This window comes from Acanthaster planci, linkage group LG20 (assembly GCF_054643075.1).
Source record: "Acanthaster planci isolate LZ-2023a linkage group LG20, COTS_SCS, whole genome shotgun sequence".
Classification (NCBI taxonomy): domain Eukaryota; kingdom Metazoa; phylum Echinodermata; class Asteroidea; order Valvatida; family Acanthasteridae; genus Acanthaster; species Acanthaster planci.
Window position 1 is genome coordinate 10281341 of NC_141796.1, and position 24781 is coordinate 10306121.

The 24781-nt window shown below is 43.9% G+C and overlaps 2 protein-coding genes and 7 non-coding genes across 10 annotated transcripts; 7 read left to right on the top strand and 2 right to left on the bottom strand.

The window, feature by feature from the left end:
* The first annotated feature begins 29 nt into the window (after positions 1-29).
* fnbp4 (formin binding protein 4) lies at positions 30-12461 on the top strand. 2 transcript variants are annotated; one of them, XM_022227000.2, is made up of 15 exons: positions 30-186; positions 546-644; positions 1147-1191; positions 1710-1787; positions 2395-2450; positions 3268-3484; positions 3946-4568; positions 4805-4895; positions 5221-5387; positions 6120-6224; positions 6480-6613; positions 8624-8862; positions 9073-9731; positions 10117-10301; positions 11337-12461. In XM_022227000.2, the coding sequence occupies exons 2-15, from the start codon at positions 548-550 to the stop codon at positions 11422-11424; spliced, it is 2784 nt and encodes a 927-aa protein (XP_022082692.2). In that variant the 5' UTR covers positions 30-186; positions 546-547; the 3' UTR covers positions 11425-12461. The 2 variants fall into 2 exon arrangements, with proteins under 2 accessions (XP_022082692.2, XP_022082693.2); XM_022227001.2 differs by having other exon boundaries at positions 104-202.
* Positions 12150-24318, bottom strand: LOC110974988 (uncharacterized). The gene is made up of 11 exons (XM_022227003.2): positions 24076-24318; positions 23755-23864; positions 22642-22771; positions 22217-22346; positions 16613-16816; positions 16273-16385; positions 15288-15408; positions 14888-14994; positions 14061-14761; positions 13391-13789; positions 12150-13086 (listed from the first exon to the last, which is right to left on the bottom strand). Exons 1-11 carry the CDS (start codon positions 24156-24158, stop codon positions 12986-12988), a joined length of 2199 nt encoding a protein of 732 aa, XP_022082695.2. The 5' UTR covers positions 24159-24318; the 3' UTR covers positions 12150-12985.
* On the top strand, positions 17319-17389 carry Trnag-gcc (transfer RNA glycine (anticodon GCC)). Its single transcript has one exon. It is a non-coding gene; the product is annotated as a tRNA-Gly (tRNA).
* Trnag-gcc (transfer RNA glycine (anticodon GCC)) lies at positions 18148-18218 on the top strand. Its single transcript has one exon. It is a non-coding gene; the product is annotated as a tRNA-Gly (tRNA).
* On the top strand, positions 18925-18997 carry Trnav-uac (transfer RNA valine (anticodon UAC)). The gene has a single exon. It is a non-coding gene; the product is annotated as a tRNA-Val (tRNA).
* Trnav-cac (transfer RNA valine (anticodon CAC)) lies at positions 19438-19510 on the top strand. Its single transcript has one exon. It is a non-coding gene; the product is annotated as a tRNA-Val (tRNA).
* Positions 19711-19783, top strand: Trnav-cac (transfer RNA valine (anticodon CAC)). Its single transcript has one exon. It is a non-coding gene; the product is annotated as a tRNA-Val (tRNA).
* On the top strand, positions 20390-20462 carry Trnav-aac (transfer RNA valine (anticodon AAC)). The gene has a single exon. It is a non-coding gene; the product is annotated as a tRNA-Val (tRNA).
* Trnav-uac (transfer RNA valine (anticodon UAC)) lies at positions 22860-22932 on the bottom strand. The gene has a single exon. It is a non-coding gene; the product is annotated as a tRNA-Val (tRNA).
* Positions 24319-24781: the final 463 nt, after the last annotated feature.

Sequence of the window (24781 nt, forward strand, 5' to 3'; positions counted from 1 at the left end):
TAAATACAAAAATTTTGATAGGTTGATATTTTAACATATATCCCATCTGACCAATGAAATAGCTCAATGCATGAAAGAGGCAACTTTTCGAGGACATAGAGGAGCAGCGATCCAGAGAAGCTCAGGGCATGTAGGACGATCGTCAGCGTGTCGCAGTGAAGTGTGTGGTGTAATAGATATTTTGGGGTAAATTCATCGTTTGGTAATAATTTATATTTAATAAGATAACTGTCTGATATTCGAGGCACCTCAGTAAATGAAATTCGGAAGAAATGAAATGAGGTGTAGGCCTTGTGAATACATCGATTAACAAAGCTCAAAGTCAAACTTCATCAGTCAGTGTCATCGGGGGCGCGACGACGACCGGCTGTGAAATAGGGCTACGCACTAAGTCATGATTTGTACTAAATTGTAGTGATTATTTGGCCTAGGGCCAGGCCTATGCCCCCTTCACTCATCAGCTCATGTCCATCCAGTTTCAGCTATTCAGTGGGAAATTTCCATGACAACGTCTTACAGTTAGGCCCCTATTGTCTCTTTACTAGCCATGGGAAAGAAACGAGAGCGACCCTTTGAGAGTGCTCCCAAACGACGAACCAAGCTACAGATCGGCTCTGCATCCTCAACCAGAAAAGATGGAGTTGGTAAGAGGGCACCCTGTGATGACTCAATTTCTTAATCACATTAGTTGTAGGAGATTGGAACTATAAAAAAGGTATATATTTCTGATATATTTAATTCTGAACATTGTATAAGTGGATCTGTGATTTAAGGCCCTGAGAATAAATATCCATCCACCATCCGCATATAACCTACCGCTGAAACAGCTGCCAAAAAAAGTTATTATTTCAGAAAATTGTTGTTTTTCCCGTTGTCGGGAAGGGTTTAAAAATGGCTGCAAAGTAACTTGAGAGTTCGTAGTGCACCTGAGTACAAATGGCGTGATGCAAGAAGGATTCAGAGCCAGTCTACTTTCAAGGTTGTTTCCCTTTGCATGGACGCGTACTCTCTGTCAATGTGCGGTATGTACACCAACTACTTGCGCTAGCCTAAAGGAAAAAAGCCTCATGGGTTTTCAAAATTGTCCGGACGGAAATCCGGGATGTTCAGTCTCATGGCCTAATGAAGGTTTTTTTTCCCCATCAGGAGCTTTTGGGTCAACATTTCAAGAGGCCACCCGACCCCAAATTGGTATGTTCACCTTTAGTCCCAGTTTAAACTTACATGTGTAGCTTCCCCTAATCCATGAATTATTCATTCCCCAACGCCACCTTCTGCAGTATTTTGAGTGGCAAGGCGTCCTTGGTTCATTGTGCTGTTTTGGGTTATAGAGGAGTAGGAAAGCATCCAGGCCAAGAATGTCAACTTGGGGTTACTCTAGATAAAACAAGATTATTCAATAATTTGTTGCCTGCGGCTCCATATACGTTTGTACCAACCTGGTAGGGTACCATTGTTACTTTTCGGAAGCTTTGAATTTTGGAACTAACTGCAATGTATGGACTTTACCTCATTGACCTTGGCGTTACTCAAAGAAGTTTTTCAGTGAAAAACCGACATTTTAAACATGCTCAATTTACATGTAACATAAGACCAATTCCTCCATTGCGTGATGTGACCTTGTTTGAAAACAGTTCTCGCAAAACAAGGGAAACTCCAGTGGAAATAATCCTACATTCAAGCATTTTGGTTTTTGGGGTGTCTTTTAGGTCATAATCCACTTAGTGGTCTTCTCGGTCACTATGGCGACAGTGATGAGGAGAGCCAAGACAGTCAACAAGGAGGAGGTATTTACTCATGAATATTATCATGACCATGGCTGATTCCGAAGAAACTATACAAAGCGAAGAAATATTTCATGCACAGGAAATAATGAGTAAAAAAATGGTGACAAGCCAAGCTGTCATGAAGTTTGTGTGTCATTGTAACTGGTCCTCGGTTGAGTTTCCTTGAGCAGAAACACTCTTTGTCAGTAATACATGTAGCCCTGCACAAGTAGGCCGCACTGTTGGTGGAAACCATCATACTGTGAGCATCATGCAGCCCTACGAAGATGCAGGGATGATGCTATATTTTTGTGCGCATTCAGTTACAAATTGGTTCAGGGTTCCATACTGTGTCGATGCTGGATCTTGTGCGGAGTCCTTCCGTGGAATGCACTGTATCATGTACTGCCTCTACTCAACCTCTCTATGCTGCGCTCCATTGCCAGACAGTGCTAAACTCCATACGGAGTCCTGCTTATTCGGCAGCACTTGAGTCAGTGGTCAGAGGTCAGGCTCAAATCATCTAGCCTTTGGTTGCTTTCTTTGCATATTCATTCTCGGCCCAGGGCATGTACCCCCATTGATTGGTGATAATGCATTCTGATGGTCATTTTTTTCAACCTTCAAGGAGACAGTGGGAAACCCAAGAATGAAATCGATGCCAAAGTTGCAGATTTCCTGGCTGTAAGTACAGACCATTTTTCTCCCTGTTGCCTGCGTAACAAAACTTGTCTGCCTGTGACTAACAGTAACACTGAATGTAAATTTACTGTACGCAAAGCAGTTTTTTCATCAAACTGAGAGATTTGAGAGGCTGATCGTGTGCACCAGTTAGTGTGTTCCAATGCTGAAGTCACTCTTTGGGTCAATTGGTGAACACCTCAAAGAAGCACAGCTGTGTTGTGTTGTGCACTGCACCAACGGTCCCTCACAGGAATATCAGATTGCACTTTTGTGCTGCCCAACAACTGTGCTTCACTGTTTCATGTGCATATCTGTGCAGTAAACCAAATGCAGTGAAGAGGACTGCACAAAGACCCTGTGTCATTTTGTGCTGGCAACCAACTGTGTACGCGCTGAACCTGTGCATGCTTGTGTTCTATGTAGAAAACACATACAAGAGAGTGACTGTGGGCACTTGTGCATATTTGTGCTGTAAAACCAAAGAAGGGTTAAAGTGTAGCCCGACATCTCGTTAGATGAACAGGCTGTGTCCATTTGTTGCAGCTGTGGCTTATAATAACACATGTACCTTTAAAAGCCATTGTCTAGCGGCTGCACTGGCTTCCTATACAAGTGTGTGTTATTCTCAGCTGTAGCCAGTTTATTATGACAGAGCCTGCATGCACCAGGTCATGTCACTGTCCCAGTGTCTTCTGCAGGTCTGACATTAAGGCAGTGGGACTTGCTGGTCTTAATTTTGACTGTTATTTAAAGTTGTCAGCCGAAACCCCAATGAGTGTCCCGTAAAACAAAAAGGTTTTTCCTTCTCTGCATTTAGGAAATTGACGCACTAGATGGAATCGACTCTCCGGGCCCATCTGGTGAAACTTCCGAAGCCTTGTGTAAACAAACTGCAGATGACACCTCCCAGGGGTACGCCCGACAAGATGTGGGGCTGAACCAAGCTGTGGAATCAACCAGCGATGTGACATCAACACCTAGCGGATTTGTGGATGGCGAACACATAGTGGCTGATTCAACAAATGGTGAAGCAGGTATGTTGCTTCTTTCTGTGTTACATCACATGTGGTTAAAGAGTGAAAGTATGAAGTAATGATGCTGTCGCAACATGAACTAGATTAGTGAACACGACATCTGCTAGATCTGTGGACACATGTCTGAACTTCAACTAGATTAGTGGACACGACATCTGCTAGATTTGTGGACACGTCTGAACTTCAACTAGATTAGGGGACATGACATCTGCTAGATCTGTGGACACATGTCTGAACTTCAACTAGATCAGGGGACACGATATCTGCTAGATTTGTGGACACGTCTGAACTTCAACTAGATTAGTGAACAAAAATCTTAATATCCACCAAGTTAGCCAGACAGATCAAGCTGATTCGTGAGTGTGTTGCATCGTCTTGATTGCCTTGGAGTAATCTAACCTTTTACACAAACATCCTAAATTCCTTGTTTTTAACATAGATGTTTTCCTTTTTGTAATAAGTTGAAATGAACGAGTGGCAGGAGTTGTTGGATGAAGCAACAAACTGCGTCTACTACTGGAACACTGTCACCAGTGAAGTCACATGGGAAATGCCCGAAGTCCTCCGGCGAGCCAATCAGCAGCTAGCTGGGCAGTCCTATGACCACCAAGCGACCACTGGTGTAGCTGATTATGTGGCAGCCAGTGCCGCTGAGGCACCTGGAGATGCTGCTGTTGCCGTGCAACAAGACAACGAAGAAGAGGAGGAAGATAGTGGGGAGGAATTCCCACAGAGCAACTCACAGGAGGAGGGCATGGAAAAGACAAAGATGCCAGTGTACGGCTCGGGAACAGTTGAGTACGACATCTCGCCGGAACCTGAAATCGAGGTGGAGGGGTTTGAATTACAGAAGCCCGAGGTAAAGAAACTGGCTTACTCCATGTTTGTGAAGGGTGACACCCTGCCAGGAACAGAGAATGGTGCAGAGGTTGGATCAGATGACAGCAATGCTGCCATTGGTCAGATTAAACCTGCGCCTGTGGAGGAGGTAGAAGAATCAACCAATGGGGAGGGAGCTATTGACAGCCTAGATGAGGACATGGACATCGATGAGCAGTTGGAAATGGCCCTGGAGAGACGGAAGGTTAGTGCTTTCCTCCGAAGAACTCCGAAGATTCGTGGACGTGTGGATATTAAAATAACTATCTCCCTTAGTGGGCAGAAAACAAAGTTGGAACTATGGCTGGAGTCAAATAATGAAGTAAAGACTCTTTGCCCAAAAACATCAATGTCTTTATCTTCTGTAGCACGCGAAACTTCTCTCTCAGAGATAACCTGATGTGGAAATTTTGCATTTTGTTTCTTTTTTTGTTCTCTCAGGCTGAGTTGAGAGAGCTGGAATCTGAGGGAACAGCAAGCCCATTGGTTCCCGAAAAGAAACGTAAAGCCTCGGTGCCTCTTGATATTTACGGTGGGTATCGAATAACCCTGTGTTTGCAATAAAAAGTTGAGAGACCTTGATTTCGAACAAGCACTTTACCCGGTCAGTCTAAGAAGTGTGTTGAGGCGGATTTTGTTCACTCTTCTCATCATGTGAATCTGTCAGTGTTGGTCACACTCGTTACATGACATTTATTTGTCACTTTCATGATGACATCAGCACCACCGCTACTGTAAATATCACACCAACACCGGACTTCCACCGCCATCACCTGATTTCCATCACCATCATTATCCAATCTTTGATGCCGTCATCATCACACTCTCAATTTCCGTCCTCTTTGCATTTTGCGTAGATGAGAAAGGAGAGGTGAACCTCCTTGCCATCAAGAAGAAGAGGATGGAGAACCTCCGTAGCAGCAAGAAGTCCTCGGTGGAAACGAGCGACAAGAGCACCCAGTGCGATGATGAACTCCAAGATCTCATCACCAAGAACAGAACTAAGGAGGAGGCAGAGTTGAAGGTGAGAAGCAGCAAAGAGAAATCTTTGAAGACTCTTTCGTTAGCCCTGTGTTCCTTGAAAGAACAGTCCTCATCTGCGACTGAGGCACACTTCAAGAAGCTGGCGAGTACAGAGCACAAGAAGAAAGTTGGTCCTCCGGCCAGCCAATAGACAAATCCAATATGACGCCCTAACTGCAGTGGCATCACACTCACACGCACATTCTTCAGCTTGACGCGCGCGTGCGTTTGGCAAATCACGACACCCTGTTGGTCGAAGAGGCATTTAACGCGCGCGTACTGCCTGTCCACGAGCATTGTGCCACTGCAGTGATGGTTTCCAATTCTGTTGGTAGCATTACACTCTATGTTATGTGGTGTCTATCACTACTGAATGGTTTCTTGCTGTTGCCCAGGAAAGGCTTCGCCTGAAACATGTGGCTCTCGCTTGAAATGACATACAGCTCAGTGGGAAGCAGATCCAGCCACAAGCGTAGACCCTTGTGCAATTTCAAGCCGCATTATGAACAAGGCATTCATTTTTGCTTAGCACCAATGCCTGTGCCATAGAATCAGTCCTTTCGATATTTGACGAGGTGAATGAATGTTGTCAAGATCTGTGACAACTCAGGCCTGGAGAGCAAAAGCCATTGAACCGCAACAAAGCAGAGCAGTGTCGGTGACTATTAAATGACTAGAATCGCTGTAAGAAAATATCAGGTGTAAGAGTTTTGAGTGTGCTTTGAATTTTCAGAAAGAGATAGCTGAGATGGCATCGACGCTGGACAGCAAGCTAGGCTTCCTTGGGATCTCCAGGAAAGACCTGACCAAATTCCACATCATGCTCATTGAAAAAGAGGTCAGTTAATGATAAGCATGGCTTGTTGTATTGGGAGAGGATTCCCAAAGTGGGCCAATTTTAGTTTATGGGAAATGAAAGCAAGCTGGTGGTCTGAGCTACAGTGTTATGAAGTAGGCAGTCATGCCCTTTTACTTATTTGGAGGATACTTTTCTGTGTTTAGCGGGCTCCCAGTTGATTCACCTGTTCCATTGTGTCTGAATCAATTAGATAATTGATCAATTTGTTGTCTTCCTCAACTCTCACTGCAACAGATGCGGGTCCAGGATTGGAGAGAAGGCTCCCTGGAATCCAAAAACCTCCTCCGCCACCTGAAATCGGCTGATTGGGAGTTCCAGCGCTATGAAATGGAAGCCGCGCCCCCGGGCTGGTCTTGTAACTGGGACAGGTACGATGCCATAAACTCCTCCCACTTTTTCCAAAAACCGAAAACCCTCCAAAATGTTCGCACAACTGAAAAACTGTGCCAGCCCTCTGGACATGGCCGGGGGGTCCTCCGTTTGGTTGAACCCCCCACTGCAAACTGGATTTGTTTTTGGAAATTTGTTGGATGTCTGTGTGTTCTGTGAATGGTGATGAGTCTTGCCAACAGAGGCGTACCTGACCAGTGTGGCCACCCACCCAGACTTCTTCCTGTGTGCGATGTGGAAATGAAAGGATACCAGATCCAAACTCAAAGCAGCCATCGGAGTCCCGTTAAACTTGTCCTTTAAATTCTAACTCGCTCACTGAGCACTATTCTCAACGTCTCAAGAGCAAGACGATCATTTGACTGTTGAAAGAAATGCAGCATTACTTCTAAAGATAGCCCACCCTACTTCCTTGTTTTATTCAATTCACCCTCAATATTTGTGTCCTTCCGTTGCTGTTCATTTCTCAATGTGGATCTGTCTGTTTTGTTGTTTGATTCTCTGTGTATCTTGTCGTTTGGCGTTTATTTTCTCCAAGTCTGAATGTTCTAAATGCTGTCTTTATGTCATGTTTTTGTGTTTTCATTCTGCCAACTCTATCTCTTGATGTGTCACTGTTTTTCCACTTTGTGTGAGGGTGTGAAACAGTTTTGCCCAAAAGATTTGTGGATCAAAACCTGCTCGTGGTATCAGCAATGCATGCCAAGACATTTTTTCTTTTGGAAAACGCACCTGTCAAACTTCTCAGTTACTTGTAAGATTCCAGTGAGAGATAGATCTAACAAAGGAAGTAGGGATGGGAATCATGATTTTTTTTGCTGCATGAAAAGTTAAAGGGGGGAAAAAAAGGAAACGAAAAGAAAAAATGCACTGGTTCAAACTGTAAGTAAAGTCTGCCCCTCCATCTCGAATGAGAAACGTCGACGGAACAACAAATTGACAGGCGATGATGTTGGAAGCAGAAACTTGGAACCTACAAGGTGCTGACGTGGAACGCCAAGTGGATTCGGTAGCGGTCAGTGACAAAATCTTTCCAATTTTGTTTCCTTAACATTGATATTTTTGTTGTCCATCTGGTTCTTATCAATGGATGTAAAGAACAGTCGGTTTTTACAAAATAATGTCACCATTTTATGGAATTATGTTCATAATTGGTATCATTTTCTTCAGTGTTTGATGTCAGATCGTAGTATTGGATAAAGATGTTAGGCTCTTCAAGTAGAGAGCTGAATTGTGATGACTGGAATAAAATATGGCTTGTTTTGTGAAAGTGGATTTTTAAAAGATGAAATCACCACTGGCTTGTTTTTGGTCAGTGGTGGCTTTTGTTTACTTCTGGGGTTAATATCCACTGAATTGAAGATGTTACAGAACTCTACCCGTTTCTTTTTCTTCTTTGTTTTATCATAGTCCAGTGGCCACTTTTTTTTTCATGAATGACTGCTGTGCTGATTAACTAGATAGATGTATACAGATATATGCAAACAGAATGTCAAGCAGTCTACCTGACTTGATGTTCCAAACTTGCAGGTTTTTTCCTTGTACATGTATTGGTTAACGTGAATACCTGTTGTTTTGAGTTACTGGATGTTTAAAATATTGCAAAGCCTGGTCATTAAGTTTGATTCGTTTTCACAAGGTGCAAGCTAAGTAGTGTTGACCATCTACCAGCCAGCGTCAGATTATGTTCTTTTCAGTTGGCACAGAGTATATTTGGCACATCGGTGTGCTCCGTAAAAATTGGTTACCAATGGAAATCCTACTATGAATACGGTATGGTTGGTAGTCGGCTCATTGTGCTTAGCTGTGAAGACAACAGGGTAACAGGACTTGAAATAAGTCAGTGTGATGCCAGTCATTTTTTATCGTGCATCTCTTTTTTCTCTCCCATCAGGTTTTATGAGAGAAACTGAGTTAAAATCTTTCCTTTTTTATCACAACTGTTGACACGTGCCGACTTCTCTTTCCCCGGTGTTTTCCGATCTCAGAGAGCACAAGCAGTACTACTACACCTGCATTCAGACGGGCGTGTCGCAGTGGGACTACCCTGTGGAGGCGGGGGTTCCAGAGGACGGAAAAGAGGGGGTGGCCAAACCCACAGCGGCCGAGACGGAGTCCCGGTCACTCTTCAACCAAGCCTCGTTGATGGAAGGAATGGAACACGGGAAGTATATTCAGTCTGCGACACCAGTGGTCCCCCCAGTACATGACGTTACTCCAGCCCCAGGTAAATTAATTTCACATTCTAGGTATGAATACATTTACTCTGTTAGATGACAGGCTTGGCCTTAAGTAACTGATGACAACATGATTGTTTTCTTATTCAAACTGTCATTTTCTATAATCAAAAAAGGTTGGAGGGTCTGACGTTTCAATCCTAGTACAATCTCTCTCAAAGACATATAACCGTTATCATTATTTTGACACTTGTCCACAGCGTACAACACTTTTCAAGCCACTACCTCCAACACAGAACCACCGGTTGTGGACTACACAAAATATTCTGCCCAATACGTAGTACCTGCCCCACCCCTCCCTGCCACTCCAGCTCCACCCCTCCCTGAACCCACACCCCCACCTTCCCTATCGTCAAAGCCCAACCCCCCTCTCCCATCCAGCAAGGTCAAACCCCCTCCTCCTCCCCCAGGCACAGAGTTATTCCCACCCCTTCCGGACTCCCCTCCCCCACCACTTCCATCAGGGTCAGGCCCTGAGTTACCGCCCCTCCCCCCCACCCCCCCCCCCCCACCCCCCCCCCCCCAGGACGACGAGGGAGGTGCCTGCGATAGCACACGTGCCATGACGCCCCCACCCCTCCCCATGCCCCACCTGGGGTCCGAGATGCTAACGGGCATGCCCAGTGACCTCCCAACCTCGACGACAGTGTCCTCAGCGGGCACGGCTATCATCGGCAAACCGCAGGTGCTTTATTCCGCCCCTTCCTCTACCATCAGCAGTGGTCCAAGTGTTGCTGCAGACCCTGGTTATACAGCTCCAGTCCCATACACTGTACAGTCGGCTGTCTCCGCTGCCCCACTACCGGGATCGTCAACAAGTGTGCAACCCGTAGCAAAGACAAAAAAGAAGAAAGAGAAGGTATGCAGCAGGAACATATCTGAAACTTCTGAAGTTTTTGAGCTGAAGCCAACAGCAGTTGAGAACCAGTCCCAATCAACGTGGATCACATGACTTTTTGCTGGCAACTGCTAGCAACTCTTCAGCAAGGACAATTCTTGAGCAGATGAGATCATGGAACACACCTAAAACACAATGACGTCACGCTGACACGTCCACTTCCCTCTAGGGCGTTGATGGATGGTGTTAAAAGTGGACGTGTGAAGAATGCATGACATCATTATGTTAAAGGTCTGTCCTAAAGAACTTCTTTGAGTAAAGGACTGAAAAGCAAGCTCAGGCTTAGAGCTGACCTAGGAAAACAGGAATATTGATTCCATCGCCTCATTTTATTTTGCTCTTTCAGACAAAGACAAAGTCAACCAGCAAGAAGAACAAGCTCCCGCTGTCGCTGGTCCAGAAGTGGCAGCAGATCAAGGAGGAGGTGGAACGGGAGGAGATTGCCGATGAAGAGGAGGAAGAGGAAGATGAGGACCCCACCGTGGCGACCCAAAAGAGAATTGAGCAGTGGAAGAAGGAACAGATGGCTACGTAAGTGAACCAGCAATGTTGTAGCCAAGTACTCCACGAGTACTTCACAAACATTGTCCACTAATCAACACAAGAACTGAGAACTAAGAGGCTGAATGATAAAGGAATCAATTTTGTTTTAGTCTTACACGTGTAGCTCATGGCTCATGGTGAGACTGGAGTGCTTCTGAAGTCCTTGATAACATGTCAAGTACTTGCCAAGTACTTGACTTCAGTACTGGTAAAGGCATGCATTAGGTTGCTCGGGGAACTTTTTCAAACTCATACAACCCCACCTTTAATGGGATCATACAGTGTTCTCCAAGTTCTAAATTTTAAACCTGGTGGGACTGATATAACAGGTATCAATGGGGAGGCGTAGTACAGGGTATTGAATGTCCTAGCAAGTCACAGGCAGCTGGCGGCAGTTCTAGACATTCATGGACTGCGACGTCGGGTAGCCAGATTTTAAAGTTTGGCAGCTACTGATGGGATAGGAGACAAGCAAAACTTGGTGGGTCAGCAAGCTACTTCTATAGTTCGGTGATCTTGGATCATGGTAACCCAGGAAGGGATTGGGTGGTGGAGGAATGGACATCAGGCTCTGTCATACTTGAAGCACCTGCTGTAGGTTTTGGGTCTTGGAATACTAGATAAAAATTGCTGAGGAAAGATTTCAGAAATTTTTGTATTTCTGCCATTTTGGGAATGCAGTGACTCAGAAGAGTATTGAGCAGAAGAGAGGAGTGTGCTGTGTAAATGAGATATTCATATGATGCAAGATATGAGGCGGAGAGACCTCCCCGCCTTTGTGTTGGTCATTGTTTGCTCGGAATCTCAGGAATTCTTTACAGAATTCTAGGGGGGATGTGTTAGGTAACAATAGTCCAGAGTGTGTATAGGGATTAGACGTGGGGGGTACCCATCGGCCCCATATCGTGCACGGTATTGAGATACTGGTCAGAGTAGTCAGCACGTGTAACAAGACCTCCAAATATGTTCTGAGTCTAACTGTTCTATTTTCAGAAGTTTCTACTTCTTTTTCCCCCTTTGCAGTGGTCTTTCGACAAAGAATGCCAACTTCGAGATGATCCAGGGCGACTGGAGGGAACGTCTGAAGAAGAAATCCAGCCAGAACACTTAATGGGTAGACTTTATGTCAATTATGTTTTGTTGTAATTAATAATTTTTTTCTAATAGTCTGGAAACCTTGTTAAGAGAAGGCGCGGAAATCGTTTCACTCTACAAATTGGCTATTAGCTTCCTGACATAAATGCCTGTACATTGAAAGTAGGTTTGATAGGCTTCTTAGGCTTCGGATGAGTTAGTTTTATTCATCATTGCCGGCAGCTGCAGCCATATTATAGCACTTGCTGTCACATCAAGAAAAGAGTTTTACTGCAGTTGCTCTTTCACAGGTGTTTTCTACTGCTCTGTGTCATATTGGCATATTTGTTACCAACTTCTACAGGAGAAAGAAATCAAAACACAGGCGTAGACACATTGGGTACAGGCTATACTAGCCATATGTACTGATAGCTTGAGGGGAGTACTCCTGTATCCGCTCTGAGCGGAACAAAAGAGGGCGTGCGTTTTTGGTACTCGCCGCATAGACGCACCATGAGGTGCGGAAGTATATGCGCGTTTGACGTGGAGCACGCTAAGTACGTGTAACTAATTTACTTCGGTATGTATGGTCTTTGTGTTCACACTGAACGCGTGCAAGAATCCGCTTGTAACCACCTGTCTTTCCTTCGCCAATTGGGGGTACACTGCAGCTCGGGGCGGGTATTGGCATCCACCTCTCCAAAATGACAATGCCATTACTTTGTTTTTTTGTACATACGTGATTGTTATTGCGCAGTCATGTTCAGTCTACTGTGTTTTATTATTTCACTGTAACCAAAAAATACAAATTTAACAAGCAATTGAATGGGTCCCTTTCAAGGCCGTACTCCAAAGAAGTTGTCAAAGGCATTGTCGTCACATTTTGTTACCAAAACACTGATCGGAAGCTTGCTTGTAGATATCTGTTCTTCAAAGTACTTTTTTCAATATTATCGCAAATTTTGCATTTTACAGGTAGGTTAAAATGTAGTCAGTGGTAAAATGTATGACGCTTCAGTGTCAGTTTCACGTTGAGGTGATGTACAATAAATTGTGTAAGAATCTTGACGAGAAGATGGAAGAATTGCGGGTTCTTGCTTGTGGTGAAACAGGTGTATGTCTGATCATGGTTTAAGTGATCCAAACTCCTAATCACAACTTCTGGAAATAAGGCTACCACTCTGCTTCGGTCTTAGCTGCATTGCCACTAAAAGCTGCACTGATCATGTGCTGTGCTAGGACCCGTGTAAAAACAAATTCCTGGAAATATGCATCCGTGGCCCTATAAAGTTGTTTCTCTGCCCAAACAGATATTGAGACCTTCCACTATGCACGCCTTTTAGGGGAGGGGTCGTTGAAATATGTCGCTGTGTAGCTTACGCCCTATAAACCCAACCCCCAATCCCCTTTTCTTTATTCCCATCTACCCGCTGTATCCGTGTCAGTCGTACTTTTGCCCCATCCACAAAATGTGGCCACGCTGTGACTAATTTTTGCCTGTTACACTGTCGAACAACCTCAACGCGTGGCAAAGTGCACGATACTACATCCTTCGCTAATACAGAGTTGTGTGCCGATTCTGTAGATTTGAGCAGCCATCACTGGACGTAGCTGGCAGGGAAGTGACCCCTGGCACCTGCCTTTCTACCGTAGGCCCAGCCGTTGCTCAGGTGGTTGCCGATCTGTACCAGATACTCACCTGGTGTGCGACAAAATGGCATGGAGTGAATAAACAACGTTTCTGAATGTACCTGTTACGTGCGCTTCAGACAGCAATGCGCGCCTTAACAGGGTATCAAATGCTACACTGCTTGCTTGCTCAGTCACATTTTCTGCTAAGAGCAAAATTGCTTCTCATGAAAGATGTTGAAAGAGCACACTAAAAATGGAGCTCAACCTGGCTTGTGCTTGAAGAATTGAGGGTCGGTACAGTCTCCTTTCAGACTATTAATTTTCAGAACAAGAAGTGAAGAAGTTTTAAGTTCAACATTAACAGTGCTCACTTTGTTTCAGCGCCATCTCGTCCCTGGTCGCAGGCTTGAAGTCATAGAGCACCCTCACCAATCGCTCTCCCTCCTTCGGCTGCAACGCCTGTCTGGCTTGTTCCAACGCAGCTGCCCTCTCAGCTTCTCCATTCCACCTCTCGATATAGGTCCGGGCTGTGGTCTCTGTCGGGGCCTGCTCTGGAGCTTGCTGTGGGGTGTGGGTGGCTGTCGGTGAATGTAGTTCTTGCTGGTGGGTAGAGGTCTGTTGTGCTGTGACTTGCCTGGGCATCTGTTGAGCTGTCTGAGTGTGTATCTGGTCTGGTTTGGGCCCTGGAATCTGAGTTTCTGTATGGGAAGATGCCAATCCTGGATGGCTCGCCTGTGATTGACCCAGCTTGTGCTTTTCGAAATAAGCATCTGTGGAAGAATGTATTGCAAAGTGTATTGCTTTTTATGGTTGCGAGGTGACCTCTTATGGAGTTCCAAGGCAACTTGCCCCAGATCAAGACACTTAACCGCCACTCCTCTCGGCTTCATTTTACAAATACATGTATCATAGTTCGAGGGGAGCCTAGCAAATGAGTGCATTTTCCTGATGGTGTAGATCGGTATCACACGGAGTTGATAAAATTAAAAAATGAATCTGTTCCCAAATGATTGTCCTTTTGGGGGAATGATTTTAAGTTACCTTCTGGCGAAGATGTTTCTTGCCCAGCAACTGAACTTTCCTCACTCCAGTTTTCATGGTAACCACCAGCCCACTCTTTCACTGTCGATGATGGGTGGTTGTCTTGGATGTAAGCCTCCTGACTCTCGGACGTGCCAATTGTATCGTAAATGCTGATTGATGGGCCTCGTTCATGGTGATGACCAGATGGCCTATCAAGATCATGTTGCTTAGACCTCTCCTCTGTGTGGTGATGCTGATAGCTAGGGTCTGCTTGATGATCCATGTGCTCACGAAACCTATCAATTGGCCTCTGACCCTTCTGATAATGATCTCTTCGGTCATTGCGGTGGTCATGTGAAGTCCACTGGCTCAGTACTTTGTCATGATTCTTGTCATAGTGATGCGTGTGATGTCCCCTGTGTCTTGCCTCCGCCGTCTCATCCCACCGGCTGCCACCATCTCTCCCTCCAAGCCCCTGCCAGCGCTCGCTCAACCACCTCTCACTGAGATCCTCGTTCTGTGAGTAGCGGAGCTCTGGAGGTCGCTGCTGATGACCCGGCTGGTCCCACTGGTCTGGGGGGTGCCTCTGCCCTGAAAAGTGCTGAACCTCGTGTTGATGGGAGCGGTAGGGCCTGTTGAAATATCGATGAGTGTGGCCCTCTCGATGGGCGTGGTGACGGAAAGCATCCACTTCAGAATCAAAGTCATCCGTTGTAAACCTGTTAAAACACATTGACATATCAAAGGATAATGCCTTAACTATTCTGAATTTAACAGCCAACTATTCTAACTCTACAATTGTGCCCCCTTCAAATCACTGTTCATTCCTCGAGTAGGTTTCTTACTCGTCGGTCATTTCGTCCGTCATAGCGAACGCAGCGCCTTGCTGACGAGTGTGATGACGATGGGGGTAGTGCTCCACATCCGCCTGATAGGCTCTGGGATCCATCTCCTGGAAAGGAAAGAGGGTTTTGGTCGTCAGCTCTTCTGGAAACTTGACCTTGTATTCTTTTTTTTTTTTGTTAAGTGACTGTGCATGACCCCCTCCTTCCACTGGTTTTAATATAAAAATGGTATTTTGTTGGAAAATACGCTCCTCTTAAACCTCAAATGCCATATTCAAATATTTTCCTGGGCATTCACAATTATAGAAATGGAAACATAGATATCAATGTACGTGTCCTCGTCTTAAAACCCCAGCATTTGAAATCGTTCATTGGACTGACTGTTGCCCTGCAAACTGACCTCGTATTTGGGCCAGCTAGCTTTGCTTCCTGTGCCGTATTTGCGCCCCCATTCCTCCACGTCTGCAGCTGGCTCTGCCCGTCGCACCTGACTGAGGATACGCTGGTACACTTGGCTTATCCTTGAAAAGATGCAGATAGTTTAAACGAAAAAGGAATTTACGCTGCGTTTCCCAGTTTGGAAACTTACTTCAGGGTGTCGTTCTTGGTCTCTTTGTAGCTTCGTGGGACCAAATGAAAGGCGGAAAACAGACATACGACAGGTGCAGTGCACTGTTGAACGCTTGACAACAGCAGACAATAATTTTTGTGGTAGAGAAGAACCGTGTTACACTCAAGGGAACGCGGCAGTGTATTCTCCAAGGCATTCTGGTAAAAAGGTCAAGTCCCCGCCACATTCCACCATGTACGTCCATGCTCGAACAGTCCATCCGTGACATCATTACACTCGGGCAGCCTCCAGAGACCCGCTCGCCAGCTGGGGTAGGGGTGGCTGACACCAGGTCAGGCACAAAGATCACGTGATGGCTAAACGAACGCTCTCGTGTAAGTTTGACTTACCCTTGTAAGCTAATCAAGCGAACCCATTGACTATTGTGTGCGTGGACGCGCAATAATTGCGCACAATGCGCAGTGTTGGCAAAAGGTCAAACAAGTGGCGGTGGGGAAGCCTTGTATGTATTGTCACGCTACCCTGTAGCAAGGAGGGTAGCGGTCCCATAGAAATTTGAACTGCGGACTTATCGACAGCTGTTGGATTCCCGCCCCTTCCATCTTCCATTTTTATCAAACCCAAAAAGGATCCCGAAACAGCTCGTGTTTGTCTATCGACAAACACAACGTCCGTCTCTTTGAAAGTTTGTTTTTATATATAACTCTATTAGTTATCTCATTCGGCACCCCTCTCCAAAACAAACAGCAACAGATGAGCACACATTATCGAGAACCTACAGTTTTCCGTCATACAATTTAATTCATTGACCTACCCAGTCCTGGAGTGAGTGTTGAGGTCCCTGGCAAAGAGCTGCAGCTGCGATTGGATGAACTCCAGTCGCTCTCTCTCGAATCCTTGCCATCGGTTAAATACTGACGTCATACTCTATAAATATCAAAGTGATACGGTTTAGGTTCATGTTCAGTGTCAGTGAGAAGCAATCGGAACAAAGTGATCCATGGGTTGGATTCGACTTGATATATGAGCGAGTGTATAAATATACTCTGTAAACCCTGTAAAGCAAAAAAGACGCATTTGGAAGGTGGTTTTTGCATGAGGACGAATTATGTCTTGTTCGAGATGAGTGACAAACACAAACCTCGCGTGCGTACCTCTACGTATCTTTCTTTGGCTGTTACATTGCAGACCATCACCCTCCGGAGATACACCTGCTTCAGTCGTTCTCTTTCCAGTGCCAACCTGTCTGCCTTCTCCCGGAGTTTCCAGCTTGCTTCAGGGCTGACGGTCGGATTGGAGGCCTCCTCGTCAGCGAAGCGCCGGGCTTTGTAAGCCGCAAAGCTTGCGTTGTAATAAGCCTACGGAATTCAGAACTTTTGGTACTCAAGCAGAAACTTTGACGAAAGAAATGGACGTATGATATTCTAAAACACTCCAGACAATAACCACAGTAGTTAGCATCACCGAAAAAGTTTAGCAGCATTGACAATTATCTATGATGAACGCACTGACAACAGACAAGAAGGCTTACACATAGGCCTATTTGCATTTTAACTTTGTTTAAATGCAATCCAGGGGTATGATCGAGTGCGTTATGAAAAAAAGTCTGAAAGGGGTTAATTTTCTTTTGTCTGTAGGCTTCAATTATGTTTCCGCCGGACGGGGTTATAATGTGATACCCGTTATCGACTGTCTTATAATAATACGCTATACAAGGCTTCGGTGCCGACAGCTCGATGTACTGTACGATGTACATGTACTTGCTTATCCGTGGCCGATATGCTGAGTCAACATTTTTACAGCTGCTATCAAAAAGTCATACATGCATATGACAGTCCACTTTCCCTCACTTTTCAAGGAGCATCGGTGGTTCAGTGGTAGAATTCTCGCCTGCCACGCGGGAGGCCCGGGTTCGATTCCCGGCCGATGCAAATTGTTTTCTTCCTTTTAAAAATCTCAGAAGTCTAAAAAGCCAAATCTATTTTAATTAAATGAGAGAAAGGCGATGTTTTTTTGTTCTATATTCATTTGCCCTCCTTTCCAAAGTGTGCAAAAAGCCCCCGAAATGTAGCCATTCCCCCAGAAAAGGCAATGAAATACTACTTTAAAAAATCCCAACATTTTGCCCTGCCCCCACATTGAAACAGGTTTCCCTCTAAAATTGGTTCTGGATCCGTCCTCAGCATTTTCGTATTTTTTAAGATCAAATTTTAAGGGCTGAATAAAATCACAAAATTGAAATCAATTTTCGTATTGTATTAAATCAAAATTTTAGGGTCCTTCTTTTTTCCTTTACAGGAAAGGACGTTCCGCCTGCTCTTTTATTAAAAGCGAATCCACGATAATAAAAATTCTACTATAAAAACGACGCTTATAACTTATATCGACAGATTCCGTAGTGTAGCCGTTATCATGTTCGCCTCACACGCGAATGTTCGAATCTGGGCGGAATCAAAGTTTTTGTTTGTTTTCTGTCATCTGATGAGGAGTACTGCATGAAGCAGAAATGTTAGAGGCTTTCTTTCAATTTTACTTAATAAAAAAATTAAAATCAAATCCCAGACAGGAAAGAAAGTAAATCTGGGCTGAACTTTTTTCTCTTCAGCACAAAGACAAAGGGTGATTATGTTGTTTTGTTTTTACTTGTTCTAATAAAAAAAGGAAAACAACGTAGATAAGAAACAAACAGGCATCGGTGGTTCAGTGGTAGAATTCTCGCCTGCCACGCGGGAGGCCCGGGTTCGATTCCCGGCCGATGCAAATTATTTTCTTCCTGTTCAAAATAATGGAAGTAAACAAAAACGATGTTTTGAGGTCTATATCAGTTTACCATCCCTCCAAAAGCCCTTGATATGTAGCCATTCCTCTCGGAAAGGCAAACAAATACTGCATGAAAAATTCCCAACATTTTTCCCTTCCCCTGAATTTAAAGACATATCTTTGAAAATTTGGTTCTTGATCCGTCTTCAACTTTTTTCGAAATTACAATTTTTTAGACTCAGCACTGAGAAAACTTGCAGGCCGCTGATTTCATAAAAACCACAATAGGTGAAACAGCAAGTAGGTTCAACCAGTACTGTAGCTGTTATCACGTGCGCCCAACATGCGCACGGTTCCCGGTTCGAACCCGGGCGAAATCAAATTTTTCAAGATTGGTTTTTGTTTTGAGAGCTATATACCATCACAGATTTTAAACATTTTCCTCAATCTTTCTCTTATCATGCTTATGTAACTAAGCAAAAGCTTGCCCCGAATCACAACGTATAGCAACAGTGGTTTTGGTATGGAGAATTCAAGTTGTTATGCTCACGTGAATTTAAAGAACTCAGTGTGCCAAATTTTGGTCAAACTTAATTCGCACAAGACTTATTGCATTTACAAGAAATTACACTTAACCTTTCTTCATAAAAAAAAATTCATTATCATAAAAGTTCTATTATAAAGAGGATGCAGATGTACATCAACGGATTCCGTAGTGTAGTGGTTATCACGTTCGCCTTACACGCGAAAAGTCCTCGGTTCGAACCCGGGCGGAGTCAGTCTTTTTGTCTTTTCATTCATCTGGGTTTTTGGTTTCGCATAAATGCATTTAACGAAATTTTTAAGGGTCTTCCTTTTACTTTTACTGGGAAAGACAGCTCGGCCTATTCCTAAAAAAAAAAAAATGTTTATATTAGCGCAATCCCGGAAGACAAAGAAAGTGAATGTGGGCAAAATCACGTATTTCTCTTCAGCACAAAGAAAAAGGGAGAATATGTTGTTTTGTTTTACTCAAAATTCAATGAAATAGTACACATGAAAACATTCTCAATATTTTGCCCAACACCCAAATTAATACAAGTTTCTCTGAAAACTTGGTTCTGGATCCGGTATCCGTCCTCAACTTTTTTCGAAATTACTGTTTTCTATACTCAGCATTGAGAAAACTTGCAGGCCGCTGATTTCATAAAAACACAAAAGATGAAACAGCAGGTAGGTTGATTCTGTAGTGTAGTGGTTATCACGTGCGCCTCACACGCGCAAGGTCCCCGGTTCAAACCCGGGCAGAATCATGTTTTTTAAAGACTGATTTTAGAGGACTCTATATAATCACAGAATTTTAAATATTTTCCCCATTTGCGTTTAATCAAAATCTTAGGGTCTTTTTTTTTTTGGTTTTACAGCAAAGGAGTACATTTTCTTCATAAAACCAAGTCAATTAATAGAAATTCTATTATGAATAAACATTATGCAGATTCCACAGACATCTGCGGATTCTGTAGTGTAGCGGTTATCACATTCGCTTCACACGCGAAAGGTCCCCGGTTCGAACCCGGGCGGAATCAAATTTTTAAAGATTGATTTGTGAGGGTTATACATAATCACAAAATTTGAAAAATTTTCCTCATTTCCAATTTATCGAAATCGTATGGGCTTCCTTCATAGGAAAGGACACTTGACCTTTCTTCGTAAAAAAATTCATTATAATAGAAATTGTACTGAAATATTATGTCGGTCTACATCGACGGACGCGTGGTCTAGCGGTTATCACGTTCGCCTCACACCCGAAAGGTCGACGGTTTGAATCTGTGTGTAATTAACTTTTCAAAGATTGATTTTTGAGGGCTATGCATAATTACAGAATTTAAAATATTTGCCCTATTTACAATTTATCGAAATCTTGAGGGCTTCCATTTTCCTTCTAGAAAGGACAATCTACCTTTTCTTCATAATATCTTTCCCTTCAGCACAAAGAAACAGGGCGAATTATAAGTTGTTTTGTGTAACTCGCTCTTATCCAGAAAAAGAGGAAAAAACGGAGGAAAAAAGATAAACAGGCGTCGGTGGTTCAGTGGCAGAATTCTTGCTTACAGTTTTCTGCACTGAGCACTGAGAAAACTTGCAGGCCGCTGATTTCAAAGAAACTCAACAGGTAAAATATTAAGCATGTTGGTTCCGTAGTGTAGTGGTTATCACGTGCGCCTAACACGCGCAAGGTCCCCGGTTCGAACCCGGGCGGAATCAAATTATTTTTTCAAGACTGATTTTTGAGGGCTCGACATAGTCACAGAATTTTAAGCATTTTCTCATTTGCATTTAATCGAAATATTAGCGGCTTCCCTTCCTTTACAAGAAAGGACACTTGACCTTTCGTCTTGAAAAATTCATTACAATAAAATTTCTATTATAAAGAGTAAGATGGGGGGAAAGGTCCAGGGTTCGAACCCAGGCAGAATCAGCATTTTGTCTTTTTCCTCATCTTGTTTGTAGCTCTGCGTCGATGCATTTAACGAAAATTTTAGAGTCTTTCTTTTACTTTTATTGAAAAAGAAAGCTCGACTTTTCCTAATGAATATAAAAAATTATGAAAAATAATGAAATCTCAGAAGAGAAGGTAAGTGAATCTGGGCGAAATCACTTTTTTCTCTTCAGCACAAAGACAAAGGGCGAATACGTTGTTTTGTTTTACTCGTTTTAATAAAAAAAAAGGAAACCAGAGATGACGAGGCAAGCATTGATAGGCATCGGTAGTTCAGTGGTAGAATTCACGCCCGCCACTCGTGAGGCCCGTGTTCGATTCCCGGCGCGGCCGATGCAAGTTATATTTAAATACAAATGTATACCCCCGGGAGCTCCCGACTTGCTGGCACCATTTTATTTTGGATGTTAATTGAATAATCTGTGCACATCGACATATGTATCTACAAATACGGGCTTAGAATGTTAAAACACGCTCGTGTCGTCCTGTTCGACCAAAATGATCAACTCTTTTACTTTTAATTAATTGGAAGACTGCACCGACTAACTTCTGAGGTACATCAGTTCATGTCTTCCGGGTCTGCCCCAGCCGCCCAGATCCAGTGAGGCGGTAATCTGTTTTTTGGGTCGAGATACCTATTGTTGGTGAAAAATGATCGGCATTGCATATACCCAGCAAGAAATGAGACCGAGGGGTACCCCCCCGAACATGTCCAATCCCTATACACATTCCAGACTATTGTTACTTAACACATCCCCCTAAGATGTCTGAAAGGAATTCCCCAGATTCCTGCGAGACAATGACCAACACAAAGCAGGGGGTGGGGTTCTCTCCGTCTCATACCTTGCTGCATATGGCATTGCACTATCAAACAAAGTGCACCTGTAAGATCATTGAACTGGAAGGGCGTCTAGACAGTTTGTGTGGGGCTATTATTAGATTGACTATTGAGAGTATTCAGAGGGTGATGGGGCGACATCATTGAGACAAATACAGAGTGGCGTTATGAGCCTATAAAGCTGCACTCTCTGCAGTGATTTTGGACTGATCGGAGTCGCGTTCGTTTGCGCACGAAGTTCCAAGAAGGACTGAAGAACAAAGTGGGCCTAATCTCACCCCTGTCAGTCACCGAAATCAAGAGGGAAGCAGAAGCGGGAAAACCAGGGTTCGATTCCCAGAAAATGTAACCACAGAAAGACTGCGGAATCAGGCGTCTTGGAACACACCAGCCGCGGTATCCGTAAGTGTGGATTACGCTTTTGAGTACTAGGCCTAAATACACTGAAGTTTGGATGCCCTTGGGTCAATTTCAGAAAGGTACCAAGCCCACATTTTTATTAAAAACCAGTGAAGTCAGTTGGATAGTTCAGCATTTTGCAGAGTACTACGATCTTGCAAAGACAAAGAAGGCTTTCCACTTGGCATTTCCACTATATTGAAACCTGAGATGGTCCAATGGCGACGCAGTACTTCCTAAAAATTTGAGGAAAAAAATGGGGAAAGGAAAGCAAATTCTAACCTTTTTGGCGCGGCGGAGTTTTGACAGAAGTTTTGCGTATTCGCTCTGAGCAGCTGCGAACGCCTGTCTAGCTTGTTGGGTCTCACTGAGCCCGTCAGTCCCGAGGCAGTGAAAATGGTCATTCTTCCATCTGGGTATTAAGAAGACAACAATTTCAAGTCATCGTGAGCTGTGTATTGGCTGTCGAATTTTGAAGATGCTGGTTTGGGGGAATGCAGCGAGTAATTCGTAGTTTTAGTGTGGAACTGGTCTCTTATTAACAACACTTTAAAATTCTATTTCTTTGCAAAATGCTGACCTTTAAGTTGTTTTCAAGTATCTGATAATTTTAGCTCAAACTGTGGCCTGTGAAAGAGCAAAGTACAAAACTGTTTAAATGTCATGTTTATTCAGTTCGTTGGCTCTTTTCTCGTAAAGGAGTTTACTTGTACACGTTGAAGTACGGCCCCTCTTCCCCAGTCAGCCTCAATCGGCAGTCCTCGTGGATCTTTGCCACTGCCGAAGCCTCTTGCAACATCGTACGCCAAGCGGTCTGCACGCTCCCGTATTCTGGGCCTGTTCGTAACATTTACACAAGAAAGAAAATTGCCAAAAAATGAAGTAGCAGCCTCCGAAGCTAAGACGCACAAGAGCATCAAAACAATGATTCCGCCCGGGTTCGAACCGGGGACCTTTCGCGTGTAAAGCGAACGTGATAACCGCTACACTACGGAATCTCCTTACTGCCAACCATGCATTTGAGTTCATATATTTTTTCTGTCTTTTGGCTGGCATTTTACTATACTTTAAAATTTGCATGTAATTGACGTATCGTTTATCCATTCATGGAGGAGAAATTACGTTTTACTACTTTCGTATGATGGATGGAGTGTACATTTTGGGCACTCAAAACCCCCTTTCTCAGTCACCTTTCTCCTTTCCCTAAGTCTTGTCGACCATATTAATCGTTCTCAAAACCTCTTAGCGTGAGCGACTTGGCAATTTTGTAAATTACCTTGCCTAAAAAGATATTGCATCGACTGGGAATCGACCCCGGTTTTCCTGCATGGCAGGCAAGATTTCTACCGCTGAACCACCGATGCCTTACCGTAAAAGCGGTGAAACGGGCTTGCCATATTTCAGTTACAGTAATGTGGCTTGTTAAAAATGGTAACAGCATTTTTGCCATGTGGCGGCAAACACCATTAAGGGCTCCGAGCTGGACCAAGAGAGGGCACATCGCTGGTTCACAAACGACTAAGAATCGCAAGCGTTGCAGTCGCATCGCTACCAACAAAATGAACACTCCTGACGTGACAAACATGGCTCTTTTCAACCGATGAGGGGTGCATTTGCTCGGGACAGGCACTGCATAGATAAAGTCTAGCTGGATGCCTACTAAATAGACTATAAAGGCTAACCCTGAGGTCTCAGTCCAGCCTGTCCTTTATAGAATAGAAGTAGATTTATCATTCCTCTGCTCTTTAATGGAAGTTGTTTCAGTCAGTTCAACCTTCTGCTGATCGTTGATTACGGTAAGGGGCATATTACTCTCTCACCCCTTCTCAGAGCGTCGTCCCATTTGGCGGCCCACTGTCTCAGACTCCTGGCATATCTCAACTCCACGTCGGCCCGTTCCTGAATCATACCCATTAAATCATCACATGACCTACACCAGTAAAAATGCAGAAAACGTGTAAACTCATTAACAGACTAACATGACGATACACCAAGACATTCTATTTTCATGAGACTGCGATGTGATTAACATATAAGGAAAATTGTTTGTCAACAAAATAGGCCTGTTTAGTTTCAGACATTCTTATTTACGCGTAAGACAACCTTGATTTCTCTGCCTCAACGTAATGAATTATTCCCACCTTTGTCCATTCTCAATTCTTTCCAAGACTTTCCGCGGCTCGCCAATGTCCCAGAAGGACCCACCGTCTCGCTCCTCTTCCATTTTTGTATCCTACGTACTAGTCCATGACTTAAATTTCAGTTTGGTGCCCAAAAGTCGACAAAATACAATAATTATGATCACGGTGACATTCACCGAGGAATGTAAGATGCATGCCCTTCATGTTAAATTGTAACCAATGACGACGTCTTCTGGCAACCACGTGATGAATGGAAAACGAGAGAAACAAAAGTATTCCTTTAGAATCATTTCTTTGATTGAGCGTCCGCGCAAACGCACCGCGCGCCCTGGTTACCACATATCACCGCGCATAATCGGCTGCGTTTATCACGATGCTTCCTCTCCCGTTACTCCATTACATAAAAAAAACCCAATAAATTTGGACGTTACCTTTTACTATTTTTTTCAAAATTGATTTCGAAGCAAAAATGTGGCAAAAAAGGGGAATCAACTGGATTAGTGATATCAAGACTGTTATCGAGTAAATTGACGCTTATCAACGCTATTCATTTTCCACCGGCAAGTTTGTGTCACGAAGCATTGCAGACTGATTCTTATTTCTCGCTGAATATGTTAATAAACCCCTTGCACACGGTACTCTGTAATAATTCATTCACTGTGAAAGAATTGAGATTAGGTTTCGCCAGAGGGCGCAATGACAGCCG